Genomic DNA, 17,339 nt, shown 5'->3' on the forward strand with positions numbered 1-17,339 from the left:
CAGTATTGGTTTTTTATTTGACTGCCTGTGAGTCATATTGGCTTCTGTGTGATCTTTTTTTCTTTCCCTCATTCAAGTTCTCATGCTTTGACTTACTGCTGTCTAGTTCATGGGCTTATTTAGATGGGTCAACAGAACAACTTATTCTAGAGCTTGGTAGATACCTCGTGCATGTTTTTGATGTGCTTAAAAGTTGTCAGGGTTGGGGAGTAGGGACCCCGCTTGAAAAATTTTACAGAGCATTCGGGTTGTGACATTTCAACCCAGATAACAAAATCACTTGAGAAGGTGAAAACTGATACCTGGGCTGTACCTTTAGCTCCTCTGGTGTGGAGGGGCTGGGAGTGGCATTTCTCCAGCTGCCCGGTGACTTCTCTTGTGCAGCTGGATGGTGCACTGCCCATGGAGAAGAGAAGCACCCAGCTAGTTAAGATCCTGCTTAAAAGGTAAACTGAGGAACCGATCAGTGTTTTAAATAAAGCCTTAAGCTGACGCCACAGAACTGGGACTGGGTTACTTGGTACGTCTTTGCCCAGGGACACACATGTTGCTCGTACCTATGTTTGCAGCTCTGACGGTGTGCTGGGACGCTGCCCGTCTCCATGTAACTGAGTCATAGGGCAGAGTGGGGAGGACGTGGGGGCTGAGGTGAACTCTAGGACTTGGTGACCTGGCAGGTCCTTAGACTGCCCAGTGACCATATGAGTCCTTGCCCACAGTTTGATGCCTTGGAGTCCTCAAACACTTGTCTTTGAAGGAAGATGGTATGAGTTGTGTTTGTGGCAGTTTTTTTTTTTTTTTAATTTTTTACTGGAGGATAATTGTTTTACAATATTGTGTTGGTATCCGCCATACATCAACATAAATCAGCCACAGGTATACATATGTCCCCTCCTCTTGAGTCTCCTTCCCACCTCTTACCCCGTCTCACCCCTCTAGGTTGTCCGAGAGCACTGGGTTGGGCTCCCTGGATACACAGCAAATTCCCACTGGCTCTCTGTTTTACATACGCTAATATAAGTGTTTCCACGCTGCTCTCTCGATTTGTCTTACCCTTTCCTTCCCACACTGTGTCCACAAGCTGTTTTCTCAGTCTGCATCTCCTTTGCTGCCCTGCACATAGGTTCATCAGCACCGTCCTTCTAGACCCCACGTGTACGTGCTAATATGCAGTGTTTGTCTTTCTCTTGCTGACCTACTGCACTCTGTGCAGTGGGCTCTGGTTCATCCACCTCATTAGGGCTGACTCATGCGTTTCTCTTTTATATAGCTGAGTAGTGTTCCATTGTATATATGTCTGTGGCAGTTTTTCTCTAGGCTGGGTTATTGGGTCCCAACCAAGTACACGTGGTACTGTCATCAGAATTAAGGAATAAGGACCAGGTGTCTGTGAAGAGAGGCGCTACAGGAGGACCTAGAGATTTCCGGGGCTTTGTAACGGCCATTTGGTAATACTGAGGTGCTTGCATGCGCAGTCACGTTCGACTCCTTGTGACCCTGTGGACTGTAGCCCACCAGGCTCCTCTGTCCATGGGATTCTCCAGGCAAGAATACTGGAGTGTGGGCAGCCATTTCCTTCTTCAGGGGATCTTCCCAAACCAGGGACTGAAGCCTCGTTTCCCACACTGTACGGGACTCTGCCAGTGAGCCACCTGGGAAGTCCATTAAGCAGAGAGGAAACATAGCCTCAAGTGTCTTCCTCTCCCTCATTTGTTTTCCATAATTACAGGAACTCAATTTCCCAAGGGTTTCAAATCTCTCAGAAGTTTATGAAGTCCTGAACAGGTAAGGAGGCTGTTTTTGGGGGGTGCTTAGAGAGCAGGGGTTCCCGGCTGGGCCAGTTTGGTTCTCCAAGGGCACCTGTGGCAGCACCGGGACATTTTGGTTGGAGCTCAGGGCGCTCCTGGCACCCCACGAGCAGAGGCCAGGATGCGCAGGAGAGCCTTCAACACAAAGAATTCTCCAGTCCCAGATGTCACTGGTGCCGAGCTGAGGAACCCTGTTCTAGAGGGGAGGGGGCCTGGGGACTTAGAGCTATTTGATTTCAGTTCAGTTGCTCAGTCGTGTCTGACTCTTTGCGACCCCATGAACAGTTGTGTTTTCTGTTGGCCAGGGTTTTATTTCTCCTGTGGTCTGTTTGATTGTTGGAGTGAAAAGCTCCATGGGAACAGGTTTTATTCTTCCTTTGCACTCTTGCTCTTGGGCCTAAGCAGTGCGAGGCCCAGAAGGCGCACGTTAAACTCCTGAGCGACTGAGTGAACCTGGTACCTGGTCAAGTTCCTGACCTTCCCATAGGAATCGCAGTCCAGTTTTCCCTCACGCCTGGCCACACTGCGGACGTGTGCCTGGGAACGTGTTGGGGTCCTTTAATGGACAGGAACCTGGTGGTCCGGATTCGACAATAAAAAAGTGAAAGAGAGAGCCGGAGGGAGGGAGAGAGAAAGAAAGAAAGACACAGGGACCCAAGCTCTGATGGAGCAAGGGTGCTTTAATGGTCTTTCTGTGAGTACATGTAGGCTGTTGTACAAGAAATTTCTTTTGACAGTGATAAAGATCAGAAAACCAAACGTACAACAACCGTTACCAAGGAAACAAGGGATTGATAATGGTCACGAGGTCAGGAGACAATCCATAACTCAAGAAAGAGGATCGAGACTAAGCAGTTTTGTTGTAAAGAGAATGTTTACTGAAGGAGATTCAAGCCTGTCTCATATCATGATCTCAGTCCTGGGAGTGGCTTGCCGCTCCACTGGTTTCTGACAACAGAAACTAACAAGGAACAGAGGATTTATGAGAAACAGCACGTAGGAACCTTCCTGTTAAACATCCCCTGACAGGAACATGTCTGCAAGGAGCAGGAGTGGCTGGGGGCTGCACTGCCGGCTCCTCCCTCCCCAGCTGGTGTGTCTCCCCCTCCTTCACCAGCTCCCGGAGCTTGCTCAGCCCAAGTCAATTGAGTCAGTGATGCCATCCAACCATCTCATCCTCTGGCGTCCCCTTCTCCTCCTGCCCTCAATCTTTCCCAGCATCAGGGTCTTTTCCAGTGAGTCAGTTCTTCGCATCAGGTGGCCAAAGGATTGGAGCTTCAGTTTCAGCATCAGTCGTTCCAATGAATATTCAGGACTGATTTCCTTTAGGATGGACTGGTTGGATCTCCTTGCAATCTCTCAAGGGACTCTCAGGAGTCTTCTCCAACACCACACCTCAAAAGCATTAATTCTTCAGCGCCCAGCTTTCTTTATGGGCCAACTCTCACATCCATACATGACCACTGGAAAAGCCATAGTTGACTAGACGGACCTTTGTCGGCCAAGTAATGTCTCTGCTTTTTAATACGCTGCCTAGGTTTGGGGCGCGGAGGGTGGCTGGGGCAGTTGACGGTGGGGCCTCTTAGGGAAGAAGCTGCCTCTGTTGGTCGCCGTGGTCCAGCCATGCCCATGAACACCTGGCCTGGCCAGTGGGCCCCCACTGGCGTCCTGCGAGTTTCTAGGAGGCGCTCTTCCCTCTACTCACAGCATCACTCACTTCCGACCTGACAGTCTCCTCTCGCCTCTTACGCTTCATCTTTTTTTCCTTTCTCACACGGACCTCCTGGTCCTCGTGAAGCCAGAGGCGGGAATCTTTCAACGTCCCCTCCTCCCTCGCAGACGTGTCTGCGGTGTTGTCACCTTCAGCACCATCTCTCCCATCACATCGGATCCCCTGCCGTGTCCTGCAAGGCAGGAAGGGCTGACCTCCCACGCCCTGCCCGCCCTCCTGGCCCCACCCCTTCCCTCCTCGCCCTGCCCCCTGCGATGTCCCAGCCCCTCCCTCTGTCCGTCCCTCGGCTTCCGCATCCCCTCTTCTAGTTGGGAAAGCATGACTCTCTCCTTGGTCCCCGCTCCTCCACCGCGGTCCTTGTCCTTCTCTTTACAGCAAGTCTCTTCAGAGGCTCCGCCTCCACCCCGGCCCTCTGAGGCCAGTTGTCTTCTCTCTAGGCACTCTTGTTTCCCCATCCGGTGGGACGATGCACAGAGGCATTTGGACCAGGGCGTAGGGGGGTGGGGGTGGGCGTGCTCAGTGTTGACCCCTCGTTGGCGTCTGACACAGCGGGCACCCCTCCCCCTTCCCTTCCGTCAAGGCCTCTCCTGGATCTCTCTCATTTTCTGGTGGGGGTTTTCCTCTCTTCTCTGCGTGCTCCCCTGTTGTCCCTTCATCTCTCACGGGCCCCTCTGCAGCTCTCTTCTCCCTCCTGTGCCCCTGGGTGACCGAGTCCACGCCGTCAGCCTCAGCGACCGCTTCTGTCCCACCGGGGCTCCAGACTCCTGCTTGCGGTCTTTGGTTGTTCCTGCCCCAGGAGGCCTGCAGGCACCTTCTACTCGGTCCCCCCTGTCCCCCTGTCTGTCCGTCAAGCCTGCTGCTGTGTCTGCAGCAACTTCTGCCATGTCCTGACGGCTCCCAGGGGTGGGCTGACGGCATCTGCGCAGGCGCTGAATCGAGACCTCCTGGGCTGAAACCCCAGCTTTGCAGCTCACTGGCTTTGTGCCTGACCTTGAGGGAACGGCTTCACCTCTGTGTGCCTCAGTGTTACCACCTGAAGGAGGAAGTCATTGCACGGAACGCCCATGCTGGCCCTGAGGGTTACACGAGCTCGCATGTGGGAGGGGAGCTGGGGCTTTGCCCCGCGTGTCATCCACATTTAATGGGACGTCCACTGCCGGGGCAGATCCACAACCGCCGTGCGGCCCAGGTACATGCCGCTTGACAGATGAGGAACCTGGGCTTCACAGCTGGTAAGAGAATAGAGAGGCGCCAGTAGATTTTGTTGGGAATCGAATGAGGGAAGATTTCCCTGTTGAGTGCTGACGTCGTTCATCCACGTGCCAGAACCGAGCCCTGGAAAGCGTTCTGGAGCCGGACTTCCTGTATCTTCTAGTCTAGTCCTGTCAGTTTCACTCCCCGAATGTCCTTGAACTCTGTTCCTTTTTCGGCATCCTCAAGAGTCATTGCCTTCACTAAGGCCTTTACCTTTTATTCCCGTGGTGTCGCTGGGTGGCCTGACCTACTTTATCTCCTGTGCTGAGTGATCACCACTGGAGTGATCTGCTGCACCGTGAATTCAACTGGACCGTGTTTCTGGTCTGTCTTCTGTGGTTCCTGACACCCCCACGCATCACCCGAGCTCTTTCCTGACCCTCTGCTTTCACCGCGGGCTGCGGCCACACTCACGTCTTGGCCTTACAGGTCGGGGTCGCCCTTTCTGTTGTGTCTCTGCCTGCTCTTCTCTCAGCTAAAACACCTGGTGCCACCCGCTTTCCACTCAGCCCCACCGAGTTCCTGGGGTTCAAGGCTCTCCTGTAAGACCAACACCTTGGGTATTGCATTCCTAGGATGTGCTGGACAGTAAGCCCCCAAGGGCAGAGCCAGCCTGGAGTTGGTCCTGGTGCTTTGGCTGGGGTCACACATCTGGCAGATGCTCAGAATGATGCAAGTGGAGCTTCTCGCGTCACGGTTCTTTCATCTGTCCTGTAGCCTAGTTACCGAGACCCATCTGCCCATGCCTAGATCCCTGGTTTTTGTCTGCTTAAATTTTACTTTCTATTAGAACCACAGTTTGTTGCGATTTAAAAGGAGTCCCAGTACTCACTGTGTGTGTGTGTGTGTGTGTGTACACGTGTGTGCAGAGTCATGTCTGACTTATTATGACCCCATGGACTGTAGCCCACCAGGCTCCTCCATCAATGGGATTCTCCAGGCAAGAATACTGGAGAGGGTTGCCATTTCTTTCTCCAGGGGATCTTCCCGACCCAGGGATTGAACCCACGTGTCTTGTGTCTCCTGCACTAGCAGGCAGGTTCTTTCCCAACTTGACCCCTAGTCCCACTACGGAGGGCACTTTTGGTTAACTCAAGAGGGTGAGGGGAGCACACAGAGGGACTGTTTTCAGTGAACGATCTTTACCTTTCTTCTCTCCTAGTGACTTGAACCCCACCAAGAGCTCCGGGCCAGTGATCATTCATGCCAGCAGGTGTGAGAAGTACGGTAGGTCCTCTGGGCCGGGCTCCCACGTGGTCAGCGCGGCTGAGGTGCTGGCACTCAGGCCGGCCCCCACATGGAGGTGTGGGGGTTCCAGGTGGGGCTTCTCCAGCGCCCTGTCCACGTTGTAACCCCTCCCTTGAAAGGAGCAGTCCCGGGGTCCGTGGGTCTGTCGGAAGCCCCTGCTTCCGTGGGTGCTCTTGCCACCGTGTGTGTGGGGGTGTCTAGGTCAAGGTGGCATGAGGCTGGGCCAGGGGTCGTGGTCTCTGGAGGAACAGCCGTGGGTGGGTTGTGTGTGTGCAGCCGGCATGGGTGTGGGCCTGGGGGTGCGCCCTCTCCCAGGCTGCGTTCTAACCGCTGTCCCTCGTGCTTCTGGGCAAACCCTGTAGTGGAGACTAAGTACCCCCACGAAGCAGCGTACGACGCCTTCCTGTGCGGATCAGGTGAGCTCTGCCGCCCCTTTCCAATGTGGGGGGCTCACATCTTCTTTGCGATAATCCCCCACCATCCCTGGGCTGCCCAGTTTACTTTCAGGTGGGCGGCCCCTTGGAAATAAAGCCTGAGTTTGTGTATCAGGATAAGGTGGGCGGGTGCGCCTCGGTGTCTGTCACACTGCCGGCTTCTTCTCTTTCAGTTCTGTTGAAAGTGGCGCACCTGCTCCTGTGGAAGGTACACAGGTGAGTGTTGCTCTCATCCTGTGACCAGCCCGTGGTCAGGGGTAAGCCGGGGCCGCAGGGCGCCCACGCTCTCCCAGAGGAGGGCACACGTGTTGTGTAAACGACACGTTCATGGGTGGCGGGCAGCTCGCCTCCATGGGCGGCCTTCTCCCCGACCCCTGGGCTGGTCCCTGCCCTCCTGCCTCTTGTCCCGGCCTTGGGAAAAGCCCCTGTCAGGCCAGGCCATGGGCGAGGCTCGGGTTCCAGCCCCCGCCCCAGCGCTCCCAGCTCTGTGCGCCCACTCCATCTCTTACCTTCCTGTTTCCTCATACCATGTGAATCACGGTGAGCTGAGAAGACAGAGCCATTCCGGGGACAGATAATCCGCGCCCGGGTTCATGGTCAGGCTGGGGGAGAGAGCAGGGACTTGGAATAAGGCACCTGCAGGGGAGGTTCTTAAAACTCCAAACGGGAATCGGAGCTGCGCTTTGTCAGGGCCTCAGCCTCCCGGATGCCTGCAGGGCTTGGCTCATGGGCACCAGCCGCACACGTGTGCTCGGTAGGATAGAGCACGCCCGGGGCAGGAGCCGAACAAAGTTGTGTTCTCTGGGGCTGACCTAAACGTTTTCAGACTGTACCCTGTTCGTCTGGGCCTACACTTGTCCATTTTGGCAGAGGGTACTACACTGGCAACCCACTCCTGTATTCTCGCCTGGAGGATCCCATGGGCAGAGGAGCCTGGCGCGCCATGGTCCATAAGGCCACAGAAAGCTGGACATGACTGGAGCAACTAAGCACGCATGCACTGTACATAGAAATAGCCTATGACACGCCGCTGTGCAGCTTATAGCTTAAGTGAGACATTGGTAGTTTAAGAAATCCACCCCCTCCCTGCCCCCATCCCTGTCTTCCCTGCGCCCTGACAGCAAGAAGCAGTGGAGCCTTTTGGTGCCCTGGTCCCTGGGCCTGGCCTCCTTCATTTTTCTTTTACTCCTCACCACCTAACCACCCTCCTTGGTGTAGAGGGGTTCCGTGGCAGCCTAGGCCCGCCTGACCCCACGGCCTGTGCTTTCTCGGGTGTGTGGCGGGGGCTGGTGACAGAACCAGGCCATGGGGGGAGGGACGGCCCTTTGGACAAAGTGGGGGGTGATGTCCTCTCGAGGGGCGACAGAGGGGACCTGCCTCTTATTCTCTGACCTGTAGCTGGTGTTCGTCAGCCCAGAGGTGTTCACCGAAGTGTCACCAGCAGATGGTGACCCCTGGATGCTCCCCCTGGGCTGGGGCTATGCTGAGAGCTCATTGGTCGTGGGGGGACACCCAGCAACAGAAGCCCTAGAGCTTGCAAAGAGGGGTAGGAGGGTGTTGTCAGGCAGCGCCATCGTGCTGTCCCCAGGCCCCTAGCCATGGCCGAGGACTGGGCATGGCACCTGTAGGCTGAGCACCGCAGGGTTTTCCGCCCTCGCAGCGCTGTTCCCATCCCCGAGCCCAGCTTCCCGCTATATCTGGACGTGCTGGCACCCTACGTGAACCAGGTGAATCTTATCCGAGCCGGGGTCCCCAAAATCGTAAGTAGACTTCACTCTGCTCTTTGTAGGGGAGGGGGACGGGCTCGTGCTAGGGCATAGCATGCTCCTCTGGGCTCCCTTTAGGGCTTCCGACAGGAGCCGGACTCAGAGTCGAGAAGGGTGCTCACACTGAGCCTGTTATTTTTTTTCTTGTGTTTCCCTGCCAGAAGCAAGGTGACCTCGCCTGTTCCTTCTTTCTCCCCCTCCACCACCACCCCTGGCAGACAGGGCCTTTCCTAGTTTCTCTTTCAGGATGTTCAAGCTGGGTGGGTGGTCAGTCCGTAGGAGCTATGGGAAATCTCTTCTGCTCGCTGTCTTCTAGAACAAGGTGGGTGGGTGATCCGTCTGCAGGAGCTGTGGGAAATCTCTTCTGCTTCCCCTCTGTCTTCTAGAACTTTGCAGGCCCAGACTCCCCTAGCATCCGCCCCCCCATCCTCATGCTCACCGTCAGGAGGTGGCCAGGGGTCAACGAGCAGCAGATCTACCGCGAGTTTCAGAACCTCTGCAAGTTCGACGTCAGGAGGCTCACACGGAGCCAGTTCTTGCTCATGACCAATAAGTTCAAGGAGTAGGTGCCTGGGCTCTCAGCCCGCCCTGGCCCCCGGGGAGCAGGCCCGGCCCCCGCATCCCTGACCGCGCCCTTCCCTTGGCAGCACGCGGAGCATCCTGAAGGAGTACAAGTGCCACCCGACGCTGCAGATCTCCCTCTACCGCTACTGGAGACACTCGCCGAACATCAGCTGCCTGCTACAGTAAGTAGCCAGCATGGAGCCTGCCTCGCGGGGCTGATGGTCCCCGAGCAGCGAGAGTCGACACGGCTTGCTGGCTGGAGTGTGTCGTGAAGGGGTTGTAGACGAGCATGGTGGACCTCTTTGTGACCCCCATGGACTGTAGCCCACCAGGCTCCTCCATCCATGGGATTTTCCAGGCAAGGGTACTGGAGTGGGTTGCCATTTCCTTCTCCAGGGGATCTTGCTGACCCAGGGATCGAACCCAGGTCTCCCGCATTGCAGGCAGATGCTTTACTGTCTGAGCCACTAGGGAAGCCCCTCCTGTAGGGAATAGCAGATTATTGCTCGAGCATCTGCAATGCAGTGGCAACCCACTCCAGTATTCTTGCCTAGAGAATCCTGTGGGCAGAGAAGCCTGATGGACTGCTGTCCATGGGGTCACACAGAGTTGGACACGACTGAAGCGACTTAGCATGCATGCGTGCATTGGAGAAGGAAGTGTCAACCCACTCCAGTATTCCTGCCTGGAGAATCCAGGGACAGAGGAGCCTGGTGGGCTGCTGTCTGTGGGGTTGCACAGAGTTGGACACGACTGCAGCGACTTAGCAGCAGCAGCAGACAACGAACAAGTGAATTGTCTGGTCTGGTAGGTGATGAGAGAGAAATGAGCAGGGTCAGGAGGCAGGAGGGGTGGCCTGGGGGGAGGGTGCTCTTTGAGGGGGAAGATGGGGGCCCTCATAGAAGACTGGCGGGGAGGGGAAGGGAGTGAGCCAAGCACACGGACAGTGGAGGGACCGGCGTCCGTCCAGGCAGAGGGGATGATGGGGAGAGGGGCCCTTGAGTGGGGCCTCTTAGTGTTGTCGAGGGGCAGCCAGAAGCCACGGAGACAGGACGGAAGGAGCAGGAGGCGAGGCCGCAGAGGCTGCCAGGTCCTGATGGAGCAGAGGGCGCTGGGTGAGGACTGGGGGAAGCTGGGTTTCCATTGACAGTCCTGGCAGAGCAGTGGTGCATCGTTCCTCACTAAGACACTCAGGGACACAGGGCAGGAGTCGTCAGGAAGCCAGGCCATCTGGACACACAGTTCCGTTGTGGCTTGGGCCCCTCGGTGACAGAGGGGTGATGGGGGTGGTGGAGGTGGGAGCCGACAGACAGGAACAAGGTCAAGTTTAAATCCAGGGTTCGGCACCTGAGCAACTGGGAAGATGGGACTGCTCATAACTGAGCTTCAGAGGTTTCAGATTCCTGTTAGGGGCCAGATCCACTGAAAACCACGTCGTTGTCATCCAGTTGGCATAAAAACCACTTCTGTGCCAACCGCATGGTGGTGGCGCTTTAGTCGCTCAGTCGTGTCCGACTCTTGCAACCCCATAGACTATAGCCTTCTAGGCTCTTCTGCCCATGGGCTCTTCCAGGCAAGAATACTGCAGTGGGTTGCCGTTTCCTTCTCCATGCACGCCACACAGTTGGTATATGAGTAGTTCTTTATGTTATAATCCCAAGAAACTGCTACGGCTTGTGTATGCATTAATACTACTTGTTGTGAGTTTATAAATTAAACCTTTCTTTTGAAATAAGATGTCTTTTTTTGTAGATGTCACAAATGTCATATGATTAAGATATCATGTTTGTAGATGTTCCTTTTGAGCATCTACATATCTGAAATTAGAGAAACGTTAAATAATATAACCATGGGGAAATAATATAATCTGCAGAGATGGAAGCCTGGGCAAATGTTTCGATAATAGGCAATGAAACTAGCAAAACAGGCAAGATATTTTGGTGACAACTAAATTTAAATGAAATCTTCATACAAAGTCCCATTAAAATAAATGCTGAAAATTCTGGAGAGAGAAAAAACGCTTGGTTGCTCAGCAGTCCATTTGCCTCTCCTCCTCCAACGTAAACCACCAGGGAAGATGACCTCTGCGTCCTAGGGCCATTCCAGCCTCGAGAGTACATGGCATCCAGGCGAGCAGAAATGGGACGGGAAGGGGCGACGCCCGCGCCAGCCTCACCCGCGCTGGGCCCGGCTGGAGCCTCCGCGCGGGCCTGGCCACTGACCCAGGTCCTTGTCTTTCAGAGTCTGCAGCGTCATTTCCACCTGGGCCTTCATCGCGTTTCTCCTGGGAGGAGCTGGCCCCTGAGGGCAGCGAGGCCGCCTGCAGCTCTGCCCGTCTCCACACAACCCCCGCAGGGCAGTTTGTTTACCTCACAGCCTCCGTGCAGATGGACCGGTACTGCCCTCACAGGGAATTGTGTTCTGTTTTCAACCTGAAAAAGTCTGTAAATATTATCACCGATAAGTCCTTTGTTTGTGGCCCAAACGTTTCTTTCTATAAATGACTGAGGAGAAGTCACGTCTCCTGGGCGTTTAAGCTCACGTTCCAGAGTGTCTTCTGAACGAACAGCTAGGCATCCAGCGGAGCTGGCCACTGAACGAGCCAAAGGCTCTGTTATTTCTGGGAGAGAAATCATTAGCCAGTCAGTTGACAGGGATTTAGGCCTAAGAAAAGGCCTAAGTTTTAGTAAAGGAGAGAAGGAAAGCCAGGTGTCCGCATGCACAGGTGCTGATCTGTGTTTATTTTGGGGTTTTGCTTTGGGTTTTTTTGTTTGTTTGTTTTTCTGGGTCAAAAATAGTTTTTACTGAGGAGAAAAGACTCCCGCCTACAAATGTGCTACTCGTAGTTACAGTTTTACATGTTTAAGTTGCAGAATATAGTATTTCATAGGTTAGAAAAGAGAACAGTTAATATCAGAACCATGGAAAATACTGTGGAAAACAAGTAAATAGGACATTAGGTTTGTGTAGTTCAACTCCAGTGAGTGTGAAGACAGGTTGATTTTCCTTCTCATTCATTTGGTCACTGATTCAGCAAACATTATTGAACTTCTGTGATGCCTAAGATGTTAGAACGTGTCTTTTGGATGTTTATGGTAATAGTCATTTAGTTTTTGTTTAACTGGGTTGCCATTTATAATATTACACATGGCCCCTGATGTTTTGCTGAGACGTTTCCCCTCAGATAAATAGGGGTAGAGCAGACTAAGGTTTTATGGTCCATGTTTGAGATAAACATTATGAACCCTAAAGCATTAATATTCACTTTGGAAACAAAGTGACCTCTAGCATAGGTGTGTGCCCCGAGACAGGTAGGATCAGATTCTTTTCCTTCCTCAGCAGTGCCGTGCACTTCACTTGGCTTTATCGAGAGCTGTTCTCTGTTGGCGGTTGAACTTGGCTGGGCTGTGTGCTTAGCCTTGAACTTGACTTCATTATTCAGCAAAGCCCTGAGCTCTGTGCAAAAGAGGTTTTTTCCTCTGTGAAAGCAGAAGTGTTAGAGATGGCAGTCACCCAGAAGAAGAGTTTGGAAGCTGCCATTCCAGAAGTCCCTTGTCCTGGGGTGTGAGTGACACGCTGACCAATGGGCTGCTGTCCGTACAGCCTTACAGGCAGCTCTTGTGTTCAGACCAGTGAAACGCTCCCCTTGGTCGGGGGATGGGGGCTTTGTCCATCTGTCCACACAGCGTCCTAGGGGGATTTTCTTCTTTTTTAAATTTATTTGGCTGCACCAGGTCTTAGCTGTGGCATGCAGGGAGTCTTAGTTGGCAGCATGTGGGATCTAGTTACCTGACCAGGGATTGAACCAGAGCCCCCTGCATTGGTAGCACTGAGTCTTAGCCACTGGACCACCACGGAAGTCCCAGGGGATTTTTGTTTTGTTTTTGTCTTCCTGTTGGATATTCCTTTGTGTATGCTACGGGAAATTCCCACTGTTTATGGGCTTTTGAGACCCCATCTCATGGATGTGAGCCCTGCAGTAAGTAAGCAAGCCTGAGAAGTGAAAACAGATTTTTCAGCTGAGCCTGTGCAGTGACCGTGTTGGCCTCCTGGCGTCAGGGCACTGAGCTGCCTTAGTTCTGGAGCAAGAGGCCCTGCAGTGGTTTTATCAGATGTTACTCGTTTGCTAACTCTTGGTCTCTTCGTAAGTTGTTGCAGAGTCCCCGCTATGGGCGCCCTCAACAGGGCCAGTGCTGCGGTCAGCGTCCTGCCGTCCGTCCGTCCATGGGGACCCCAGCTGGCCGCATGGTCTGCTGTCCCTCCTGGAGGAGGCTTTGGTGGTGGGATCTGAGCTACTCAACCCTTGACCTCGATCGCGTCAGTTTACTAACTTCCCTGAGGCCTCTCCACAGGCGCCACACGGGAAGTACCGAGTCCACGAAGCGCCCTGCTTGTGCCACCTCCCGCCCTGTGTCCCCGGGCAGGGCCTTGCGGGGCTGGGGGCAGCTCTGGGGCTCCTGCCCCCACTCTCTGCTCAGCTCAGAGAGTCCTTCACGTTGGCACCGCTTGGGCCGCGCCTTCCCCACCATCGGAGGAGAGAGCCAGAGCGAGAAACAGGCCAGGCTCTCCCGTCCGGTCTGTGGGCGCATGCGCGTGCGTCTCACGTCTTCCCCGCCCACTCGTCTGCGGGCGGACTCTTCCATCGTTTCCACGTCTTGGCTGTGGCGAGGAACTCTGCGGGAAGCGGTGGGTGTGCATCTCTCTCTTTGATAGTTTGTTTCCATTTCCTTTGGATATATACCCAGAAGTGGGAGTGCTGGATCATACGGTAGTTTCCTTTTTAATTTTTGAGAAGCCGCCACGTCGTTCTCCATAGTGCCTGAGCCAGCCTACAGTCGCACGGCTTCCCCTTTCTCCACACCCTTGCCAGCACTCACCACCTGTTGTCTTCTTGATAATAGCCATTCTTACAGATGTGAGTTTATCTCATTGTCTCATTGTGGCTTTGTTTGTTTGATTTTTTTTGGCTGTGCCACTGGCTTGTAGCATCTTAGTTCACTGATCAGTGATTGAACCCAGGCCCTGGCAGTGAAAGCGCCAAGTCCTGAAGGGGATTCTCTCATTGTGGGTGGTTTTGATTTGCATTTCTCTCAATGGTAAAGAACCCACCTGCCATGCAGAAGGTGTGGGTTCAATCCCTAGGTCAGAAAAATCCTCTGGAGAAGGAAATAGCAACCCAGTTCCAGTATTCTTGCCTAGGAAATCCCGGGGACAGAGGACAGAGGTGGGCTACAGTCCACAGGGTCGCAAAGGAGTCTGCCACAACTTGGCGACTAAACAACAAGAAACAATGATGGTTAGTGAGGCTGAGCACTGCTCAGGCACCTGTTGGTCATTTGAAAGTCTTCGTTGGAAAAATGTCTATTTGGTTTCTCTGCCTGTTTTAAAATTGGACTGTTTTTTTTTCTTCATTGAATTATGTCAGTTCTTTATATATTTTTGGGTGTTAACCCCTTATCTGATACAGATTTCCCCCACTTTCTGAAAGCAGAGCTTTCCTATGAAACCTTCTGAAAGCCCCAGTGGAGCAAAGTGAAGAAGCAGTTACCTGAGGACAGATGTTGCTCATAAAATGTCCGGATAGATGGGGATAAAGCACAGATGCTCAGAGACAGTGCGACCCATGGAGTGGGGTGCCGAGGTGCTAGAGTGTAGCTCTGGCAGGAGGAGCCTGGTGATGCCAGTCTTGCTCCTGAGGTGACGCTGCCCCTAGGACGTCTCGATGCAAAACAAATCCTGAATGCTGTCTCTGCTTTTCATCTTTTTCCATAAAAATGGAAAGCTTGATTCCTTTCAGCTAGGAAAATCATGCACTAATGGAGGCCTTTTGTAAAAGCAGAGTGGCTTAAAACCAGAAGTGGGGGAGAGCTGTCCATGGTTGTACAGATATTTCTCCCATTCTGTAGGTTGCCTTTTTGTTTCGTTGATTGTCTGTTTTGCAGCGCAGAAATGTTTAACTGATGGAGCTCCACGTGTTGATTTTTTTTTTCTTCTTTATTGTGTTTTTGGTGTCATATCCTAAAATCATTGCCAAGAGCAATGTTGAGAGGCTTCCTCCTTATATTTTTCTCCTAGGAATTTGATGGCTTCGGGTCTTAGGTTTAAGTCTGACCCCCTTCGAGTTGCTTTTCATGTGTGGTGTAGATAAGGGGCTCATTTCATTCTTCTGCTGTATTCAGTTTTCCTAACACCTTTTGTTGAGACAACCCTTTCCCCATTATATGTTCTTGGCTCCCTTAACAAATATTAGTTGACCATATTATAAGATCTTAATTTTATCTTTATCATTCATTATAAGAATTCATGCAAGTCCTCTAGAATGTTTTATGTAATTAAGAAGGGTAAGGAACTTTCCTGGCGGTACAGTGGTTGAAACTCTGTGCTTCCACTGCAGGGGGCCTAGGTTCGATCCCTGATCAGAGCATAAGATCCCGCATGGCACAGCCCCAAAAAAGAGGAAAAGAAACAAAGTAGTGAATATTTATGGATGGACATTTCTTACAACTTTGCGTCTATGGGACTTTACTGGGTACCCTCCCTCCTGCTCACAGCAATATAACTGCTGTGGAAACAGGACTAATACTCTTACGGGTCTGAGCAGACAGGGATCCCCATGAAAGCTGGGGACGAGAAGATAGGGGACTAATGTACAAACAGAACCTTGCGCTTATTTGGCCATGTAGAGTCTTATTTACCTGAAGGCCTGAAAACTCCACTTTCCACTCCTGGAAGAAATGAGCTAGTCTTACCTTTAAGATTGCCACGTGCTAGTTTTGATCCAGATACTCTGCTTTTGTGTCTTCTGATAAATACAATGTGTGAAATTTCTCATCTGTTTTGTCCAGTACTTTGTTTAAGTCCTCTGGCATCCACATTTGCCTTGAAGATCATTCTGAACTTTTTGGTTATTGCCGGTATCAGCACTCCAATCTCTACTTGACCTTTGGAACAAGTTCAAGGGCAAAGATCAACAAGGCTGTAGGAGCAGCGGTGTGGGTGATGGCTAAATATTGTGATGTTATCTTGGGCAGAAAACAAAGCAACTTCATTAAAATCCCTTTGCTGCCTCGTAGAAATTCAGAATGTTTGTCATGACTTTTAAAAACAGCCTGTTTAATCTGGGGTGATGGCTCAGCGGGTAAAGAACCTGCTTGCAATGCAGGAGACATAGGAGACATGCTGGGTTCGATCCCTGGGTCGGGAAGATCCCCTGGAGAAGGAAATGTCAACCCACTCTAGTATTCTTACCTGGGAAATCACATTGACAGAGGAGCCTGGTGGGCCACAGTCCATGGGGCTGCAGAGTTGGACACAACTGAGCAGTTAACACACACATACAAGGTAAAGGAATCTTCCCTTGTCTTTTGGGGAAAATTCCCCTAAGATAACTGTTGAAGAGATAAAAATCCAACATCCTGTAGATACAGGGAAACGGAAGAATAAAAATGTTCATTAGAATGATCTCCATTTTGTAATAACTCGAATCACCACTTGATGGCACCAAAAAGTAAGAAATCCAGAAGGGCTTCCCACTGCTGACCAGAGGCGTTTAAACGTCATTTTTCCCAGTGGGAGGGAGGGACGCTATTGTTTGAAATAATGTTTGGATGTATTTTGTTCTCAGAAGAGGTTGTTACCTGTGACTCCCTCTTCCCTTCCCTAGGACAGGCACCGTTGTCCAGGCTGGAGTTGAAATCAGCTTAGAAAGGGATGGCTCAGACAGTGATGGGGAGGTTTCTGGGGAACTTGAAGGCAGGCCTTGAACACCCGCAGGTCTGGTCTGGAGGACCATAGGCTAGAGGGTCGGTTTTAAGACGGGCTGCAGACACTCGGGGGCTGGTGCTGGCCAGGAAGTCCTGGCAGAGCTGGCACAGGGCCTGGGAAGGTGCGTAGCAGATTGGGGGACACTTGACCCGGACCCCAAGGGAAGGGTCCCCCAGAGAGTGCAGGACCTGCAGGGGAGGTGGCCCCACGCTGCTTCCTCCCTGGCTGGGGGGGCGTTCTGCACGTCTGCGGGGTTGGGTGTCAGGTGGCCTGGGAATGACCTCGTGCTTCACCGTGCAGGCCGAGCACCAGCGCTGGGGGTGGAGGCAGGGTGCGGCAGGGAGACGTCCCAGAGCCAGGCCAGGAAGGGGCCCTGCCGGGCCAGCGCTCGGGACGGCCGTGGGGAGGGCACTGTCCGGGGTGGGGCATCCATGTCCGTGTGGGCTGCTTCCAGCTAAAGATGAGCGCCTCCCAGTCGGGGGCTCCCCTGGCCGCCAGCTGGGGTGGCAGGATGCCCGGTCCGCCCTGCCCGGCCCTCTGCAGGTGGATCAGACGCATCCACCAGCCGTCCTCCCGCCCCTTCGCTCAGGGTAAGACTCTCCCGGGGTCTGGTGTTGCCCAGCAGCCGCTCCCGTCCCGTCCCATCTCACGCAGACATCTCCCCTCACACCGTCCCCGTATGCGAATCCTACCTCGTTTGCCTCTCAGAGGCCAGCGAGGCAGGGCTCACACCCGCTCCTGACACCCTGAGGTCCCAGAGCCGCCCTTA

General features: G+C 53.1%; 1 protein-coding gene across 1 annotated transcript in view; it reads left to right on the forward strand.

Moving 5' to 3' along the window:
• The window catches only part of PNLDC1 (PARN like ribonuclease domain containing exonuclease 1), a 29,714-nt gene extending 12,706 nt beyond the window's left edge, over window positions 1–17,008 (forward strand). The window contains exons 12-19 of the mRNA XM_088840885.1: window positions 1,730–1,785; window positions 5,957–6,021; window positions 6,405–6,458; window positions 6,650–6,692; window positions 8,137–8,236; window positions 8,629–8,804; window positions 8,890–8,988; window positions 11,048–17,008. Coding sequence (XP_088697011.1) covers window positions 1,730–1,785; window positions 5,957–6,021; window positions 6,405–6,458; window positions 6,650–6,692; window positions 8,137–8,236; window positions 8,629–8,804; window positions 8,890–8,988; window positions 11,048–11,111 — 657 coding nt within the window. The 3' untranslated portion in view covers window positions 11,112–17,008. The remainder of the gene's footprint in view (window positions 1–1,729; window positions 1,786–5,956; window positions 6,022–6,404; window positions 6,459–6,649; window positions 6,693–8,136; window positions 8,237–8,628; window positions 8,805–8,889; window positions 8,989–11,047) is intronic.
• Window positions 17,009–17,339: the final 331 nt, after the last annotated feature.

This window comes from Moschus berezovskii, chromosome 10 (genome assembly GCF_049115385.1).
Source record: "Moschus berezovskii isolate FMDL1 chromosome 10, NW_MosBer_1.0, whole genome shotgun sequence".
In the NCBI taxonomy this organism is placed as follows: Eukaryota; Metazoa; Chordata; class Mammalia; order Artiodactyla; family Moschidae; genus Moschus; species Moschus berezovskii.